General features: G+C 40.9%; 1 protein-coding gene across 3 annotated transcripts in view; it reads left to right on the forward strand.

Moving 5' to 3' along the window:
* Window positions 1-17,750, forward strand: part of adkb (adenosine kinase b) — a 93,971-nt gene that overhangs the window by 58,641 nt on the left and 17,580 nt on the right. For all 3 annotated transcript variants that reach the window (XM_026316062.1, XM_026316064.1, XM_026316063.1), the window contains exon 7: window positions 8,366-8,536. In XM_026316062.1, the coding sequence (XP_026171847.1) occupies window positions 8,366-8,536 (171 nt within the window). The remainder of the gene's footprint in view (window positions 1-8,365; window positions 8,537-17,750) is intronic.

Below are 17,750 nucleotides of genomic sequence, written 5' to 3' on the forward strand. Positions count from 1 at the left end.
AACTGTAAAGACTGTTTAAAGTTTTGGCAGAAACTGACCCTGTCTCTTTAACGATCAAAACACCACAGCAGCAAAAGAGCCTTTACAGAACTTATTTTTTGCATTGACGAGACTAGTAAACCTTCTGTGTAGTGCACTATTTCTGTTCTTCCTCTTTGAATGTTTACATCTGTGTGCACTCAATATTTCTCCCTTGTGACCTGAATAAAAACAAAGGCAATCAGAATTGAGTCATAGCATCATCACAGCACCAGGAAGACTAAAACATGTGGAGTGTATAAACAAGCTCTAAAGTTTCCTATCCTCAACGGTGTTTCTTACCAGTTGTCATTTTATATAGCTGTGTCATTTTTTGCATAATTCCATGGTGCATTGGCTTGGTTTAATTTGATTTAGGACCTCTACTTTCAAGGAAATTGGGCTTAGGGTATGAAAGTTCACACTTCTTGCCTCCAGGCAATTGATTTTTGTTTTCCTCAGCTTGATTTTAGTGCTGTAGCAATGCCAGTAGTGAGTGTAAGCATCATGTCGTGTTGCTGAGGTATAAAGATACTGATATCTTAGTATGAGCTCAGCAGGTGTAAGGCTAAAGGGAAAGTCTGTTTGGTTTAGTAGTGAAACAATTAATTGGATGAGAGAAAATGAATGAACTTTTTATGATATCTACTCATTTTGAATTCTTTAATTGGCATTCAAGTAAAAAGCTGTTGATAGTGCTTGGCGTTTTCATTAAGGGGCCACCAGTAGATTTTTTTTTTTTTTTTTTTAATATGCATAAATAATTGAAAATTCTTTTTCCGCCACGTGTTCTCTTATTTTGTTGGTGCTGAGCACACACAGTCTGGAGTTATTATTAGACTGAATTTAAGCGGCCCTGTGTCCTCAGCTCTGAGCAGTGGGCACCGAGCTCCTGCATTGAGTTTGACAGCCTTCACACAATATTGTGCAAGGGCGCTCCCTTAGCTTCTCATGCTGGTTAAATGTAATATGGCAGATGGATAGTATTTGCAGGGAGAGCGGGGGTCTCACCCTCCCTCTCACTCTTTTTTTTTTCCGCCGTCTCTTGCCAGTACCTCAGACATTTCAAGGGGGAGAAATATGTATCAAATTAACTCTTAGCAACAGGGCCTCCGAGCTCCCTGCCCTTGTCTTTTCAGCAATCAGAGCTTTGTTATTTTAGTCTTTCAACCAAAACCAAACTGGATTCAATGGCTTCAGCAATTACCTGTAATTTTCCAACCTAGTGCGCTAGCTTTCACTGGAGTGACTGTGAACAGTGAAAGATTGTCTCCTCAGTTCCTCGTTTTAGTGTTGAAGATAAGTGCACTAATTCATTTACATCTACAGATTGGCACATTTGGAAATGTTCACTTCCCAGCAGCAGGAATGTCTGCAGAGATTTGGTTTCTGTTTGTGCACAACCTTCAAGTCACTGAAACTAGAAACCCCTCTGCAGTGTCGACACTCTGACACTGAACTGCTGCTTTATACATCTGACCCATATATTAATATGTCCTTTCAAGACAGTTTCAGAGGAGACAACTCTGGATCCCCAACATCTGTTTTCACATTGCACATTTTTATCCCATTTTCCATTGACCCCCTACAAACTCCCCTTACCATTCCCCATCCTGTTCTCAAGTCATGTAAGAAACTACAGGAGTTCAACTTGACTCCAAAAGTGTGTGTGTGTGTGTGTGTGTGTGTATTTGTGCAAGTTGGAGTGATGTTTCCCCTTCAGAGGTACTGAAGGAGAGAGAACTGCTCGCACTAAAATGCTAATTAAGTGCAGTGTGGCAGACAAGGACGCTTGAGAGTGTATGCATTAGCAAATTTTAACTCCCTGCAAACCAAACAGTTTGTTCTGGGCTAATCTCCCAATGATGGAGGCAAGAACAACAGTAGGAACTAGAGAGAGTAGAAACATAGACTGGCTTTAGAACACGGAGAGAGAGAAAGAGAGGGAGAGAGAGAAAGAGAGAGAGAGAAAGAGAGAGAGAGAACCATGGTTTTCTTTTTTGTTTCAAAGATAACACAGTTGTAGGAGAAGAAAGCATCTCTTCTGGCATCGTTTTTCCGTTTCATCTCTTCACAGAGGTAACATATGGTATCTGTAATGGAAAGTCAGTTTGTGCTATGCGGTGAATTATTTTGTGGATTAGTATTGGCATTTAAATGCTCTTGGCTTTAAATCTTGTCTGTTTTAGATCTTAAGTACATTCCTTGGCATCCTGCTCAGGCTGGCCTATTCCCCTGGCCAACACATTTTTGAAACTGTAGAGCTTAACAGGAGAGCAAAAGGCAGCCTTTTGAAAAGACCCTGAAGCTGATCTCAAATTACTTTTGGTGAGATACCACTCAGATCAAACCAATTCTTCCAGCACTGTGATGCCAACAAAAGCTTAACCTCAAGCTGGGGTTAAAAACCTTTTTTTTTAATTTTATTTTTTTCCATGCAAGTGTTTTCCTTCATTACTTTACAGAGTGTAGGTGTCTAAGGTTAATGTAATTATGGTCTCTGATGGTTGTACAAATTGCCGGCTGGTAGAGTGACACGTGTTGCCCTGAAGTGTTCTGTGGTTGGCTTTAATGTCTTTTTTTATCCATGCTCATTAAGACAACTTTTACAGGTACGTTTGGTTATCACCACAACCTAAAAGCTGCATCTCTTTTTCCAGTACATCTCAAGAGACTTTCATGACATCGGGGAAAAATATCCACCAGCTTGAAAATTGGGTAATATTTAAACCAGAGAAAATGTTTTCGAAATAAATACAGCAGCAGAGAGTAAGTGATGTCTCTGCCCAGTTGTTAAATCCAACGTTTGTGGCACATTTATGTTGCCCTGGAGATCCCGGCTGACATGATAGCCCCCTTTCCTCATCTCCAAGCAGCCTTTAAAAGCACAGCCCTCCCTTCTGTTTCCAGTACAGTTGGCCTCCCTCCAGCTCGCTCAGAAGAAGTGGATGAATTCCTAGATGTCTGATAAGCTTCACCAGAACATGATTCTTAATGGAAGCGAGAAGAAGAAGAGGCAGATGCTATCGGCGCAGCTGAATTGCCTTGCAGTCAGATCAAACATCCTAAAAGTGCAGGGAATGCTGAATCACGTCGCGAGGATGTTACACATTCATCTTCTGTGTTGGATTAATTCAACTTGTTTCTAAATGAAACCAACTGGCCATCTCCATGCAAGCAAAACATCATTAGCATTGGGAAAATGCTAGTTGCTTTGCCTTTTCCCCACTCATTTTGCCTTTGAAATGAAAAGCTTTAAATGAGCTCTTTTCATCCTTGTAATTTTTTTCTTCCACTCACTTTGTGACACCATTAATCACTTACCTCTGTTTGTTTGTCCTCTTCCTTTCTCCTGTTTATCAAGCCAGAAACTGACACAGAGTCCCCCCCCCCCCGCCACCCACCCACCCCCCATCATGTTTGAAGGTCTTGTTTGTCCCTGTGTGGTAGTGTGTAAAACAGCAGGACTTTCAGGATTGTGGAGTAAAATATATCTCGCAACACTAGCGTAGCGTGCCAGAGGTGTCTTGATGGAGATGGAGTCATACTGAGCTAATGAAGCTCCAAACCTCAGCTATCGATCCACCTCGCAACGGTGCTTTCCAGAGATAACTGAGGAGGAGAGCAGTGTGTGGTATCACGCACGCTCTGATCTGTGTGACATCTAATTCTGTGTAATGAACCCTGTGCACCAGAGAGCATGATGGGGGGCTGTCTATGGTAATGACAGGGATAGCATGTCCTGGGCGGCTTTTGAAAAGCTTTGAAACACTGCTGGTTAGCTCACAGGGCTTTCCTGACAACAAGAAATTTATCACTATAACAAACACCTCTATAGAAGAACTTGAAACAAAGTCTCTTTGCAAACATGGATGTATGCTATATTTTGGTGAAAACATAAAGCCCTCTGTTGCTTTGTAAGGGAGGCTTCTTCTGTGTTGCTCTTTGTGAGGTGTTCCCTTATATTTTTCCCTTCATCAGCATTTATCCTTACCTGAATAAATGTCACATTTGCTCCTCCTCTCTCCAGTGAAACTGTCTCCCATTCATCCCCCAAAAAGATGTTGTTCCAATTGGAATCAGAAACAAATACTGTGAAACTCACATAACACAAACTGTGAATAGTATCTGTCAGGGCAATGATGTGGCATTACACTAGAGCAGGTGAAGACACACAGCTAGAATAATGACTGTAATTTTCAAAACACAGTGCTTAAGTGTTTCCATTGGCCAACAGTTTGATTTGGATTTACAACTCATGAGTCCAAACACATCTGTCAGTTGCTCAGGCTCTAACTTAAGTAAATGGGTGCAAATATTCACAGGCGCTGGTTCTTCTGTGACTGAAACCTTATGCTGTAATCAGACTGAAAAATAATACTGTGATAAAGAAAGGGGGTGTGATGGTGTTGCTACAGGTAGAGGTGAGGTGATGAAATACAATCCAGGGGCATTCATACCCCTGAAGAATAATCAGACACCAAAACATACGGGTTGAAAGGATTTTACAACTGTGGAAAGCTATCAGTGGACAATTACTGTCTTCTGTCGCAACAGTGATGAAATAAACATTCACATATGCTGGCACTTATTTAGTCAATCAGTGCAGTCAAACTGTAAGGTCGATATTTGTCTCTACAGTCAACCCCTTTCACATGATACATGGTCATTTTATCCAAGTGTCATTAAAATAAAAATATTGATAAGAGGAATTTTTGAGGAGGGAGCATAAAATCCTCTGAGATACTTGCAGTTGTATAAATAAACTTGTCAGAGATCTGGGGATTTGATGAAATTTTATGATTTCAGGCGCTGTAATTACTCTTTTCGCTGAGGTGGTGATGGAGGAATTAAAATAGACCTGGAAAAAAAGCTTTTACTTCTCCATGACCACCTCTGCTGCTGGTGCAAATGAAAATGCCCTTCCCAAAATAGATCATTTTTACCCTTCAGATGTCCAGTTTTATTTTAAGCCCAGTGACACCATGCCATCCATCACACCCAGCTTTTCAGATGTGAGCAGCCCCAGGGAAAACAGTGATACAAAGCAGGCAAAGTGTGATAGTGTGCTGCTGCTGTGTAGTTAGGACCTCTATGGTTAGATTACCACTAATTTCATCTCAGAGTAGCATTTATACATTTTCTTTCTGTGAGTGAAGTGGAAGTCATTCCTCTTTTTTGGGTAAACATTGAAAATGGATGCCCTGCCTTTCCAACTCTTCCCTCAAATTACCACTTGACATGGCCAAACATCACTCTGCATTATTGTCTGCCAGGAAAAGGCATTTCTGAATGCTTTATTGAATGTTTTGGCTGGATGGAAATCGCACGTAGTGTATTCAGCACTTTGATCATCTTGACCTGGAAATGTGATAGTCACCCCACTTCACAGGGCTCTTTGACACCTGGGAAACCGGATCTGGTGTTCTTGATACATGATCTGCACTGCAGCACTAAAGACTTAACTTCTCCTATTTCGTAGTCAGCAGAGACTACTGATGGGAACTGGAATTTTACATGGCTCAGTCTGAGGCTTTTTTCCCCACAAGCCACTAAGTCACAACATTTGGAGCTCATTGGAAAAAGTCAACTGTATGATTTTTATGAACGAGATTCCTGCAGCATTACTTTAAAAGTGAATTCATTTTTTCATTTAACCTTTGTGCTTCAAGGCTGATTATGTATGTCAGATGCTAAAAGATATAGACTTAAGTTTCCTCTATTCATCATCATTAGATGCATTTCATTGTTTTCTGGTATTGGTTTCATAGCATACTTAGGCCTGACATGTAATTAAAACTAATACTCTTGAATCCTGCAGATTAAATTGATTACTAGATTAATTGTGGCTTCCATTGTCAGTTATGAAACTTATTAGGATAAAGTCTAATTTCTAATGATGTTGAGTTTTAAAGATTTTTTTTCTTAAATAATTTTTTGATGCGTGTCTTTTGCATGTCTGTCTTGATTTATTTTAGTATTTTGACACCATTGTCATTTTCTAACCACATGGAAGCATCTGTGAACTTCCACCTTCAGGTCTTTCCACATATGTTGTGTGCGGTTAAAGTATGGGCTTTGGCTGGGACTCTCACAGACAGTTAAAGACTTGGCCTAAAGCCACACCAGGGTTGTCTTGGCTTTATGCTTCAGGTCATTGTCATACTGAAAGGTCGCACACACACACTGAAGCAGGGTTTCTTCATGGACCTCTCTATATTTGGCTGCATTCATCCTTCCTTTGACTCTGACTCGTCTTCTTGTCTCTGCTGCTGAGAACTAACTCCATAGCATGATGCTGCTACTTACCCTGCTGTGGGGACAGTCGTAGCCAGATGATGAGCATTGCCTGGTGTTTGTCAGACATAGACGGCGCTGGGAGTTTTTTGCCAGAGGGATAAATTTTCATCTCATCATGCTGTTTGACAAACCCAAAGCAGACTGTGATATTCCTTTTTACTCAAAGTGGTTTCCATTCTCTTCTGAAGATCTGGTCACCTCCCTGACCACAGTCTTTCTTCCCCAGTGACTCACTTTGGCTGAATGGCCTAGTCTAGGAAGAGTCCTGGTGTTTCCAAACTTTTTCCATTTTATAATTATTGAGGCCACTGTACTCCTGGGAACACACTTTAAGGCTTTATACCCTTATCTTCATCTGTACTGTGATCATATATATACAGGTTTGTGTCTTTCTAAACTGTATCCTGTCAGTTCAGTTTGCCACAGGTGGAATCATTTCAGTTTGTAGATACATATCAATAAAAATAAGAAGGAAACAGGATGTCACACCAAAGAGTAATTTCTTTCAAAAAACATGTTCACTTTGTCATAACGCATTATTGAGTGTATTCTGTTGTGAACAAGTGTCAATTTATCCATTGATAAAATTAGATCTATAATGGAGTAGAGTGTGCAACAAGTGAATAGGTGTGAATGCTTTCTAGACACTCTAATTCTTTCAGGAGTCAGTTCATGTTTAATAGTACTGAGTAATTTAATGTGATGGCACTGGCAGTGGTAGTGAGGTTAAAAGTTAAATTAGATTGAACCAGCGTGTGATTAGAGAAGCTGTGGCATGGCTTTTCAAGTTCATCACCCCTCTGGATATTTGATCGAGCTGCCAGCCTTTGATCATCGTTAACATTATGGTAACCATGACAGTATATTTTCAGCTACCAAAAAAGACCATTTGTGTCAGAAAACAATCTCCCCTTCCTCTTGCACGTTGGCACGCTTGCAAAAGAAAAATGTCAGGGTCAGTGATGGGCCATTAGCCCAGAGTGAGGTTCTTTTGTGCTCTGGGCACATTGAAAACACCTTTTTAGTCATCAACAGATGGTACCGTGACACACCAACCACAGCTGCTAACCTGGGCCTTAACTTAAAGACATTTCTAAAACAACCCAGGAGGTACAGTATTGTAAAGGAACGAGAGTCTCTGCCTAAAGAGTGAATGACACCTTGAATGTTTAATAAAGAATTCACCTAGAACAGCTGTATTGTAATGCCTTGTACATTTGATTGACTACACAGTCACCCTCTATTCATGGGTATTATACCCTTTTTATAGAGGTCTCTCCTGTGTTGCTGCAAATGTCATAGTGCTTTAATGAGAACTGCACTGTAACCCACAATGGAAGCTTTTCAGCCAGATTAAATGTATCACTGTGCTGAAACTTTCCTTTGCTCTCTTCCCCCCCTTTGCCCCTATTGTGACACAGTGGTTTTACAGAGCAGCATGTTGCTGAAAAACAAGGTTAAGAAGATCAGTATCAAAGGAGGGTTGTTTTTGTGTGGCTTGCAGGAGAGTCTCGCTTCAGGTTTCCACCTGAAACACAAAGGTGTTTTCTTACCTGATTTGTATTCATTCACACAATGAGTGGGCCTGCCTCTCTTGTTTCCAAGTAAGGAGAGTCCAGACGAGACTTTTGTTCGCCCTATCATCGGATACGTGCATGTTGCTTCCTCCAGTACTAGCCTTGGAGCTCAGCCACAGGCTTTGTCCTAGATGGATTTTTATCTGCCCTTTTTCCTCTTCTTTGTTCCTCTGTGTATGTTCTAAGAAACTATTTCAAATAATTGCACTAACACTGCTTTTTTTCTTTTTAGCTTCTCTGTTATTTCAATAATACCAAGCCTTGTCATCTTAAAACTGCCTTGTTGTCCAAAATCTTCAAACTAATAGTCTTTTAATCCAGAGATGCCTCCAGTTCAGTCCATTCTGGCCCATTTTTGCCATCAAAACACAGAAAGTGCTGCCTGTACAATAGTATTGTACAAATCAATTTATTTGTCAGTTAAACTGCTGAAAAGCTGATGTAAGTAAAAATTATTGTCTCATTTTTAGGGATTTTTCCTGACTGTCTCACCAGAGTCCATCCTCAAGGTGGCGAAGCACGCTTCGGAAAACGACAAAATCTTCTGCATGAACCTCTCAGCACCTTTCATCAGCCAGTTCTTTAAAGAGCCATTGATGAAGGTCATGCCTTACGTTGACATCTTGTTTGGCAACGAGACGGTAAGTGAAAAAGATATGTTCAGGCCCCTTTAGGACAATTATTGTTTGCCAACTCCCTGTTCCTCTACAAAGAGGTTATGTTTTCAGTGACAATCAACCAATTGATTCTTTTGGTGAGATCCAGATATAATAGATCAGAAATATCTCCAGTTTGTTTTCCTGTCAGGAGTTTTATCAAAAAACATATTTGTTTTTAACGTGTGTCATGTGCAACCTAGAATTAGATGCAAACTATATATGTCAGAATTTTTTAAAATGTTAAATGCAAATGTGCAGCCTTGGCGAAGTTATGTACTCACTCTGAGTGCTTTTTAGTTCAATACTGTATCCTCTCACCTTGTTTAGCCACTGTTTCATTCCACTCATTGCTTTCGTTTCTTCTCAGTATCAATTTAACTTCCCACTCATCACTGCCCCATAAAGAGATGAATAAGAATTAGCCCAGTAATCATTCATCTCAATTGCGTCACCATTTCATGCCGGTTGATCTATTGATTTCTCTCGGCTCTGTGAAAGTGAGTAGCTGGTTGGAGGTCATGCTGTGGTCACAGACCACAGTGGTGCTGGGAAGTATCTTCTAACAGACCAGCTGAACTTGACTCTAATGCACTGCCTGGACAAACTGTCCATTTGGGGGGGGTGATCACTGGACTGAATTTTCCTCCTGACTGCTAAAGCTACAAAACAGAGCCCTGTCTTTGGGTTAGAAATGGGGTCCACAGACCTGGACAGAAATGGAAGAAACTGCTCAGCATTTGAGGATTTATTGCTGCTGCTGACTTCAGCTTTTTCCTCTTTTCTTTCTTCTCCCAACATAAGACCTCCCTTTTACATATGCACCTCTCTCTCCTTCCCTAATTGCTGTGAGGAACGATTCTGTCTCCTAAACCACGGTGTACATTTTGCAAGCATTATGTATTTTAAGGTGGGTGGTAGTGTAACTGTTTGGTTAAGAAGTTTGCTCACACCTCAAGTCATTACAGTTTAATGACTCTGGATAATTGCAATGTATGTTTGTTGAAGGAGATTATCTTTTGGAGACTGTCAGGAACTGAACCTGGCTAAGACTGCCAAAATAATAGATTCAGTGGGAAACAGAGCCGATATTCACCACTCAGCTGCCTCAAGCAGCGAGGTCTATATAGGACTAATGTCTGTCCGGAGTGTTTTGACTCCTTTTGGCCTTTCTCTGTGTTGGCTGCTGCAACGGGGGAGTGAGGAATGACTGCTCATACAGTCAAGTCCCAGACCTCCCATTGTGCACAAGCCAGACAAGGTTGGCGGTCATGCAGTGGTGCATGGTGAGTGACAGGCAACAGGGCCGCCTCGCCCACACTCGCCCCCTCCAGCCCCCCTGGCCCTCCTCTTGCCTCAACTTCCACCCCCAAAGTGATGTATCAGCCTTAGCCTGCAATGCTTTCATAACAAGTCAGTGACAGTCAGGATCATGTAGACTGACTCCTATAGCCTTGCAGAATGTGCCATAAGGGAGGGCTAATGTGTCTGTGTCTCTCTGCCTTGCTCTCCCACACTTACTGAGTCACGATACAGAGCTACAAACACTTGGGGAAATATGTTTTAAGCAGCTGTAAGAGCTCATATTTTCAAAGTGACGAATAATAATTCTGGGCAAGATTGAAGTTTTTGAAAAGAGAGTGCTGCATTATTTGTCATGACTAGGATCTAGACACTTTTGATCATTTGAAATTCTGTAACAGTTATGCAACACCACAGACTCCAAAAAATGTCAATAACCTCTAATTCTTCTCTTGTTTTTGCCTGCTTCTGATGTTGAAATGTGTCTGTGTTCCTGACTGAATCTACCCTGAGTAATTCTGCTGTAACTCGATCCTGCTGGTACTTGTTTGAAACCTGGCATCTGCGGGACCTGCCTGGCCTATCGGCAGCCTCACACTTATATAACAGTCTCCCATCCATCCTATAATTACTGCCTTTTTGGGGCATAGTGTAGTGTCTGTTCCTTCACTGGTGGGGGGGTGGAAAGTCTAGCGACGCCGTATCTGCGTTGCCAGGGCCTCTGAGGTGGTGCCGACAGAGAGACACAGACATCAGACGCTACTGCACTTAATTGGCAAACATGTCGTGTGATAACCTGGGAACAGCATAGGCCTAATTGAGTCCTCCTGTGCTGTCCTCCTCTGACTACCTGACATGGAACCCAGGGCATTAGATTTCCCTCCATTTAATGGCTGCAGTTAATTAGGCCCGAATGAGAGAATCATTACCGCTGGAAAAGCCACATGCCAGTGGATTTGCCGATAAAATTAGCCACAATTTGCTTTTGCTATTTGAGCATAAGAAATAAATCACACAAAGGGGGGGGGGCCTGGACGATTACTGGCGGATTTGTATTGTGGGATTTTAGATTCACGACTTTCTCAATTTAGATCATTTTGTTTGCTCAGGCTCTTTTTTAATATGTGCAAAAGGTTTAAAAATGTTGGGTACCAAACAAAATGGTACCTCAGATGAGGAGCTTTTTTGTCCCACAGCCAATATGCAACAACCTCCTCATTCCTCTGCCATTAACATTATATACCACCCCCATACAGGGACTCCACATGCCTTCCATTGCTATCCAATGCATTCTGCAGCTCCACACACACAGAGGGAGCTTATTTATATGGGTCCCAGTCCCGTCTTCCAAACGAGAGAAAGCCATTGTAATTGAATACTCAATAGGTGAGCCATTTAACAAAAGTGGAAATGGCATTCAGCTATGTATTAATGTGCTTTGCTGCAAAAGGAGCCATCATCATTTCAATGTTCAAGCTGTTTTAAAAGAGCATTTAGCCTGCCATCTCTCCAGGCCGTGAGAGCAAAATGACACGGATTTCTTCCTCCTCTGTACTTTGTGTGAATGTTCCTCGCCTAATATTTTGTATGGTTATCTCGCTTATTTTCCCATCCATCCCTCAGCACCTCTCAGTGATCTAGGTGGAGGGATACAAGCAGCTCTACAGAAGGTTATTGTCATGAAAAGCCCCTCAGGCATTTTGGCTCTCAGCCGTAGTTTTCTCCATCTGCATGCAGTGAGTGTGTGTCCGTCCGTCCGTGTGTGTGTGTGTGTTGGGTGGTGGGGGCTCTAATGATTTTTCCAGGACAAGCTGAAGTGGGTGTACAAGCATATATATGTGTGTCTGTATATTTGTGTGGATGAAAAAAATAGGCAGGCGGAGGAGATACATGAGCAATATGGCATCATTTCTTAACATCTCTCCAGATTCGTCATCTGGCTTTGTCTGTTTGATAGACTGCTTGGAAGCCGTATCTCTGTGGTGAAGTCCATGGCTGTTTATCGCCTTTGTGACGTGTGTGGGACCGTGAAAGTGCATGCTCTCTGCTGTCAGTATGTGTGGGTGATGGCAAGTTCACTAAAGACCCCTTAGGGTATGAGTGGTGTTCTTGCAAAAAAAAAAAGTATAGGAGAAGAATTTCCTCTTGACAGCTCACCCACAGCGGACCCAAGATGTGTTTCTCAATGGTAGCTTGGGGAAAATATCCTGTCTCACTGCCTAAAACAAAGAGATGTGAGAGCCAGATTAGCGTATTACTGAAACAGCTTTCCTTTAAGGCTCTTCTCTCTCTACTCCTGTCAGAGCTGTCTGCAGAGTGCAGGGAAGAACATGAGACATTAACCTCCATGTGTTTATTCACAAGGCCCCACAGGCCAACTGGGAGGATGAACACAGAACCATCTCTAAAGCCAGCGAAGCGTAACAATCGCAATGTGTCATTGGAGGAAAAGACATGAAGTATTAGCTGCTGCTCTCCTTTGTTTCTTTCACAACTGAATTTTAATTGAATGTGCTGTTGTGATGAGTCACATGCCTTCCGTTCAGCGCCCAAGTACTTTGACCTTCAGTGTGATGTACAGTCAGAATTGTATGATGAATCATAGTGCACATTAGCTGTGATGATTTACTAAATAAAAAAGCTGGCTTGGTTTTTCATTTATTTTTTATTTTTGTTTATTATTAGATCAATGTTTCCAAACCCAAAGTCAGGACCCACCAAAATATTTCATAATTTAAAAGACTGAAATTAAAATGAACTATTGCATGGCTTGTTGATGTTGAATTTACAAGGTTATCATGAGTCAGTTGCATTAAAACCATCAATGGCTTCCTAACTGTCCTAGGAGTCCAGATTTTCTGTTAAGCATCAGATCACGGTTCATGCTCAGACATCACAGACTCACTTCCCTTTCCCTTCATCCATTCAAAGCCAGAACAGTCTTATTGAAAACTGTGTTGTCCTTCAGTTTTATTTCAGTAAATATAAACTAAACTAGTACTACTGCTGCTGAAATAACAATACAATACAGCTGGCCATAAAGCATGATGGCTTAAACCCAACTTTTTAAAATGCACTATTTGCACTGCAGTATGAACCAGCTTAATCGGGCTGCCTTCCTGAAAATTGATTTTATTTCAAAGTATATTTTGTTCAACTTTTCATTTGTAGGAGGAAAATTGTCCTATTTCTGTTGCTAAAATTGACGTAGTCTCACTGTGTAGGGACACAAGGTAAAAGAAATTGGTGAACCACTTTGCTGGGTCACATAAAGTGTCACTACAAGATACTGCACTGTTGCAATTAAACCATCAGCCTTCTGCTGTGTGTGCATATAGGCAGAGAGGCTTTAGTGCAGAAGAGGAATGATCTCTCCAACATTCCTCTGTTTTTCCTGGCCTGTCTGTTTGCGAGTCATGGTACTCTGGGAGCCAGCATGGCTCCACCAGAGGAGTCCAACTAACCACTGTAATTGCGCCGTGCCGAAGCCGCCTTCCCCAACCCTGGGACTGAACCATGAAATATTTGAAAATGCCGGGGTTAAGAGAGGGGGGTGTTTGGCAGTGTAACGTGAAATGTGAGACCATAGAGCATCTTTAACAAGGAGGCGGACAGAAAGCCAGCCAGCCAGTTGGGCAGCCAGGGCACACAGTGGACTCCTCTGAAGGAGAATAATTACGGATGTAAGAGGAGATATTGCGTTGGGAGCAGATCAATAGTGCCCAGCTTCTGCTGGTTGTGAGGCTGGTGTATTTCTGTCACAGCAGGAGAGAGTGCAGGATATCAGCTTGTTGCTGGAAGGACTTGCAGAAGTTTGAACACAGACAGGCTTCCCAGATACCCTTACAACCCTCACGCCTGTCCTCCCCCTCCCAAATCACTACTGCTAGGAGTTTGGCTGGTTGCTTTTTCCCCATCTCCAATCCTCTTATCCACACTGAGTTGGCAGGAGGATGGGCCTTTGTCTACTCATGATTGTGTTCCCACAGTCCAGGCAATACAGTCATGTTTTCCAGTGTCATCTGGAGGACTCCCCTTTTTTCCCTCATAGTTAGAAAAACCTCTAGAATACAAAGGCAGAATCTACTCACCTGTAATACTACATTAATTTACCTCATTGCATGCATAATGGAACTAATTACATTATTTGCACTATCTCAACTTGCTTATTATTCATAGTAAATAAAACAATGCTTTTCCTAGTACATTGTTTGTTTTATTTTTCTTTTATTGAGTACATCATCCCTATATTTCCCTGTAGAAAAGTTGTGCAGTTATTTTGCTCTCCCTGCAAAATCTATTACATCTTAACCATATGTATGTGAAATGATTTAGTCTCCTTGTTGAAGGGCCACTACCCTCCATGCTGCTTTTCATCTGGCAAATGGCCATCTTATGCCACATCAACAGATAACACGTTGGACATCATCTCAGTTTTGTATGGCCAATTTATTCAGACAAAGCTCATGTCCCCTGTGCACACAAATGGTTTGAATTATTCTGAGAGCTTTTTTTCCTTGCCTGGGTTTTTCATTGTCTGAAGCATGCAAGTCCCTCCAGAGCATATCTTTGTTTCTCATTAGGAGGTAAATAGAGCAAGCCAAATGCTCATATGTTTATTATACACGGGAGGGCATGGTCACTGTTCTCAGCAGCTCAGCACAGTGAAAAAAGCTGTTTGCTTCTTGACCTTTGTTTGCAGTGCCTGCAACCAAATGCCTATTGAGTTTACGGGATAATAGGCTGCAAGAAACTAATGCAAGGAAGTTAGGTTCAGCCTCATCAAGAGTTTTTAAAGCAGTTTTTTATCCAGTGTTTTAAAAAAATCATTGTAATTTTAATTTGCACAGAATAAAACAGCTGCAATAATATCACATGTGCATGCATATATTTACATAAAACTGAAAACAAGGAAGTAAAATTAAATTGTGCAAACACGTTTACAACAAATTGCAAAATGATCGACGCGACAGTGACTACAGACTAGGATTCTTTGTATTTTTCCACAGTGTTAAATCAAGTTAGAAAAAACATCTTTAACTAAAAATAAATAGTAGCTCCAGCTCAAAAAGTAACCTGTTTTGATTCATCTGTACTGTATGGCTGTGTTTTTATCCAGTTTGATTCACTTACAACATAAGCAAATGGCTCAGGGTCAGGTTCTTGTTTAGTGACATTCTCGTATGTGCATGGAAGAGAACTGATATTAACTTTTTCTTTCCACTTGCAAACAGAGAAAAGAGCACAGGCAAAACACAAAAGTCTCAAACACTATGAGCTAGTATTGTTATAACTTTGGCATATACTGTAATAGTATATTTATCTAGGATCCCATCACTGATTAGAGAATAGCTTTTCAAGGCTCTAGAAGCAGGTTTATAACTACAGGCAAAGCAATTCAGTTCCACACTAAACAATTCCCTAACTTGTTGTTACACACAAACATATTATTTATATCACATAAATTTTAAGATAAATTGGCATATTGACCCTGAAATGTGCCCCAAAGCACCAAAATCAAAATTTCAATTGAGTTGCTTCACTAAGAAACTTCTGTGGAAGCTCTGCATCCTGAAAAATTCAGTCCAGTGGACCTTGACCAAACAAACTTCCAGACAGTCAATCAACACTGGAGCAAAAGTTTGAAGTTTTATGTTGTGTTACCAGCTCATCTTTCCTTCCATAAAATATTAAGGTAAATTTTGGGGCCCTAATTGCATTAATTGGTCATTTTATAATTGCAGTGCACTCAAACTGTCAGAAGATGTTCATCCTTTGATCCAGGCTTATTGTAGCCATCATATAAGCTGTGGGAGGCATTTTGAGATGCAAAATGTGTTAAAAATCCTAAAACTCTAAGGTCAGCAGAAAAGGTAAAAGAAATGAGAGTTAGAAGAGCTAGTTAAAAGCTGCTACATTAGCTTTGGTTGTTGAGCCAAACAGGTCATTCACTATTTTCTGTCACTGAGTGTCATTCTATGACAGATAGCCAGTCGCTGGTAGTGTGACGTCGTGCACTGACCCCTTGTTAGAGCCCAGAGGTGAGATGTGTGATAGAAGCCCTTAGTGCTGATAAGGCCATCAGTCTGAAAACTAACTCCCCCCAGCACAAAGCTGCTACTACGGCTGCCACAGCTTCCATTAGCCCCACCAGACTGGCTGAATGCCTGCTTGTTCCCTCCTGCTTTATCTGAGGTTACATCCTCTGTTCTGAGCCCCTTATGCAAGCCCTGCTTTCCCATGCCGAGATTACTATCAGCTGAGATATTTATGTACTGCACATGTTTCCGATTGTTTAACCTTTGGACCTGTGCTGTCGGTGCTGCTGCTGTCCCTCTGGGCTTGCTAAGAGACCTCTCTCCTAACCTTGTAGGCAGACTGAGATAGATGGGACCAGAAGCTGTTGCTAGAGGTGTGTAATGGACTGGCAGGCAAGGGCATGGTTTAGATGGGTCATATGAAAGCTGAGGTCAGTCCTGCACTTGCTTTCAAGTTTCCCATCAAAACAGACTTAAAGGGAAGTGTTCACTGCAGTTATTTTTGGCATCTTTGATTTTTGTGATTCTGATTTCATTTTACATTTTCCACTTATGAGTCATTTTTAATTTGTATGTACAGCTAGAGTAATTAAGTTCAACACTGCTAATTCTAAGGAGTTTGTCTATCTGTATTAAAAAAACATACAGCAATCATTTTCCCCAATGTATGAAGTAAATTACTTAATAAATCATCCATCAGCTTTATGCCACAGAGGCCAGAATGAACTAGAAGTAAATTCTCTCAATATGGTTGTTCTGAATTGACAAAATCCACAAAATTGGGACTGAGGCTGATCCCAGCTATATAAAGCTATATCCACTTCCACTTCTGTTTTGAATGCCAGCTTGAAAAATTCTCCATCACTTTCCCTTAAAGCAGTTCAGCTGAAGTATTGAGAACAACCTAACCATGGAATAGAAAAAGAATAAACAGCAGAAAGCTGTTTTTTTTTCTAAAAGATCAGTCATTTTCCATCTCACCCAGTGATATTTTGCAGGTAAACTAAACCCCTAAAGCCTTGCTGTCATTTGAAAACTACAAATGAACTTGAGTATTGTGTTCATACTGTAGATGAAGACAGACTGTTCAAATCTTATCCAAATCCTACCACAACAGAGTCACACTGCTGCGCCTCTACAGAAAAGCCTGGTCTACAAAACGCAATAACAAAACACTAAACAGAATATTATAGGAAAACATTATGCAAACTATGTTTTCTTAAAGCAGAGTCAACAGCTTTAATTTCACTGTAGGCTTACTGTAAGTTTAGTAGTGTGTAGGAAACAATATACAAAAATACAGTATACATATAACCAGATATATATCAGATCAACAAATAATTTAAATGGATTTGGACTGGGGACAAAAAGGTCTTCAGGACATCCATATTTGTAAGCAGAAGAGACAGTGGACACATTGACAAAGCAGTATGTTATATAATGAACATAGCCAGTGGCAAGCAGAGAGATTTGACAGAAGGTGAAAATTAATACTGTCTTATACATTGCAGAAGGTACTGCAAATGTAAATGATCTATCTCGCAACAATACACCATCTGGTGAACAGTGGACAGAGTTTTATAAAGGAGAGAAATAATGAAGTTATAAAAAAAGGGAATTGCTAGCAGGTGTTTTTTGAATGTGCTTTTTCACAACTTGGCTTCAAGACATTAGAGAAACGCTGATAAGAAGACAAATTTGAGGAAATGCATTTGGGAGTTAGCGGAAGCCCTAGTTTGGAATCTATCTAAACTGTCTCTGCATAGCAGATGTAAATCTGTCAGTAACACACAGGCTGACTTGCAGATTAAACCTGTATGATCACACCCAAATGTAGAAAATAACTAGGTAGAGATGAA

Source organism: Mastacembelus armatus, chromosome 19 (assembly GCF_900324485.2).
Source record: "Mastacembelus armatus chromosome 19, fMasArm1.2, whole genome shotgun sequence".
NCBI classification, from domain to species: Eukaryota; Metazoa; Chordata; class Actinopteri; order Synbranchiformes; family Mastacembelidae; genus Mastacembelus; species Mastacembelus armatus.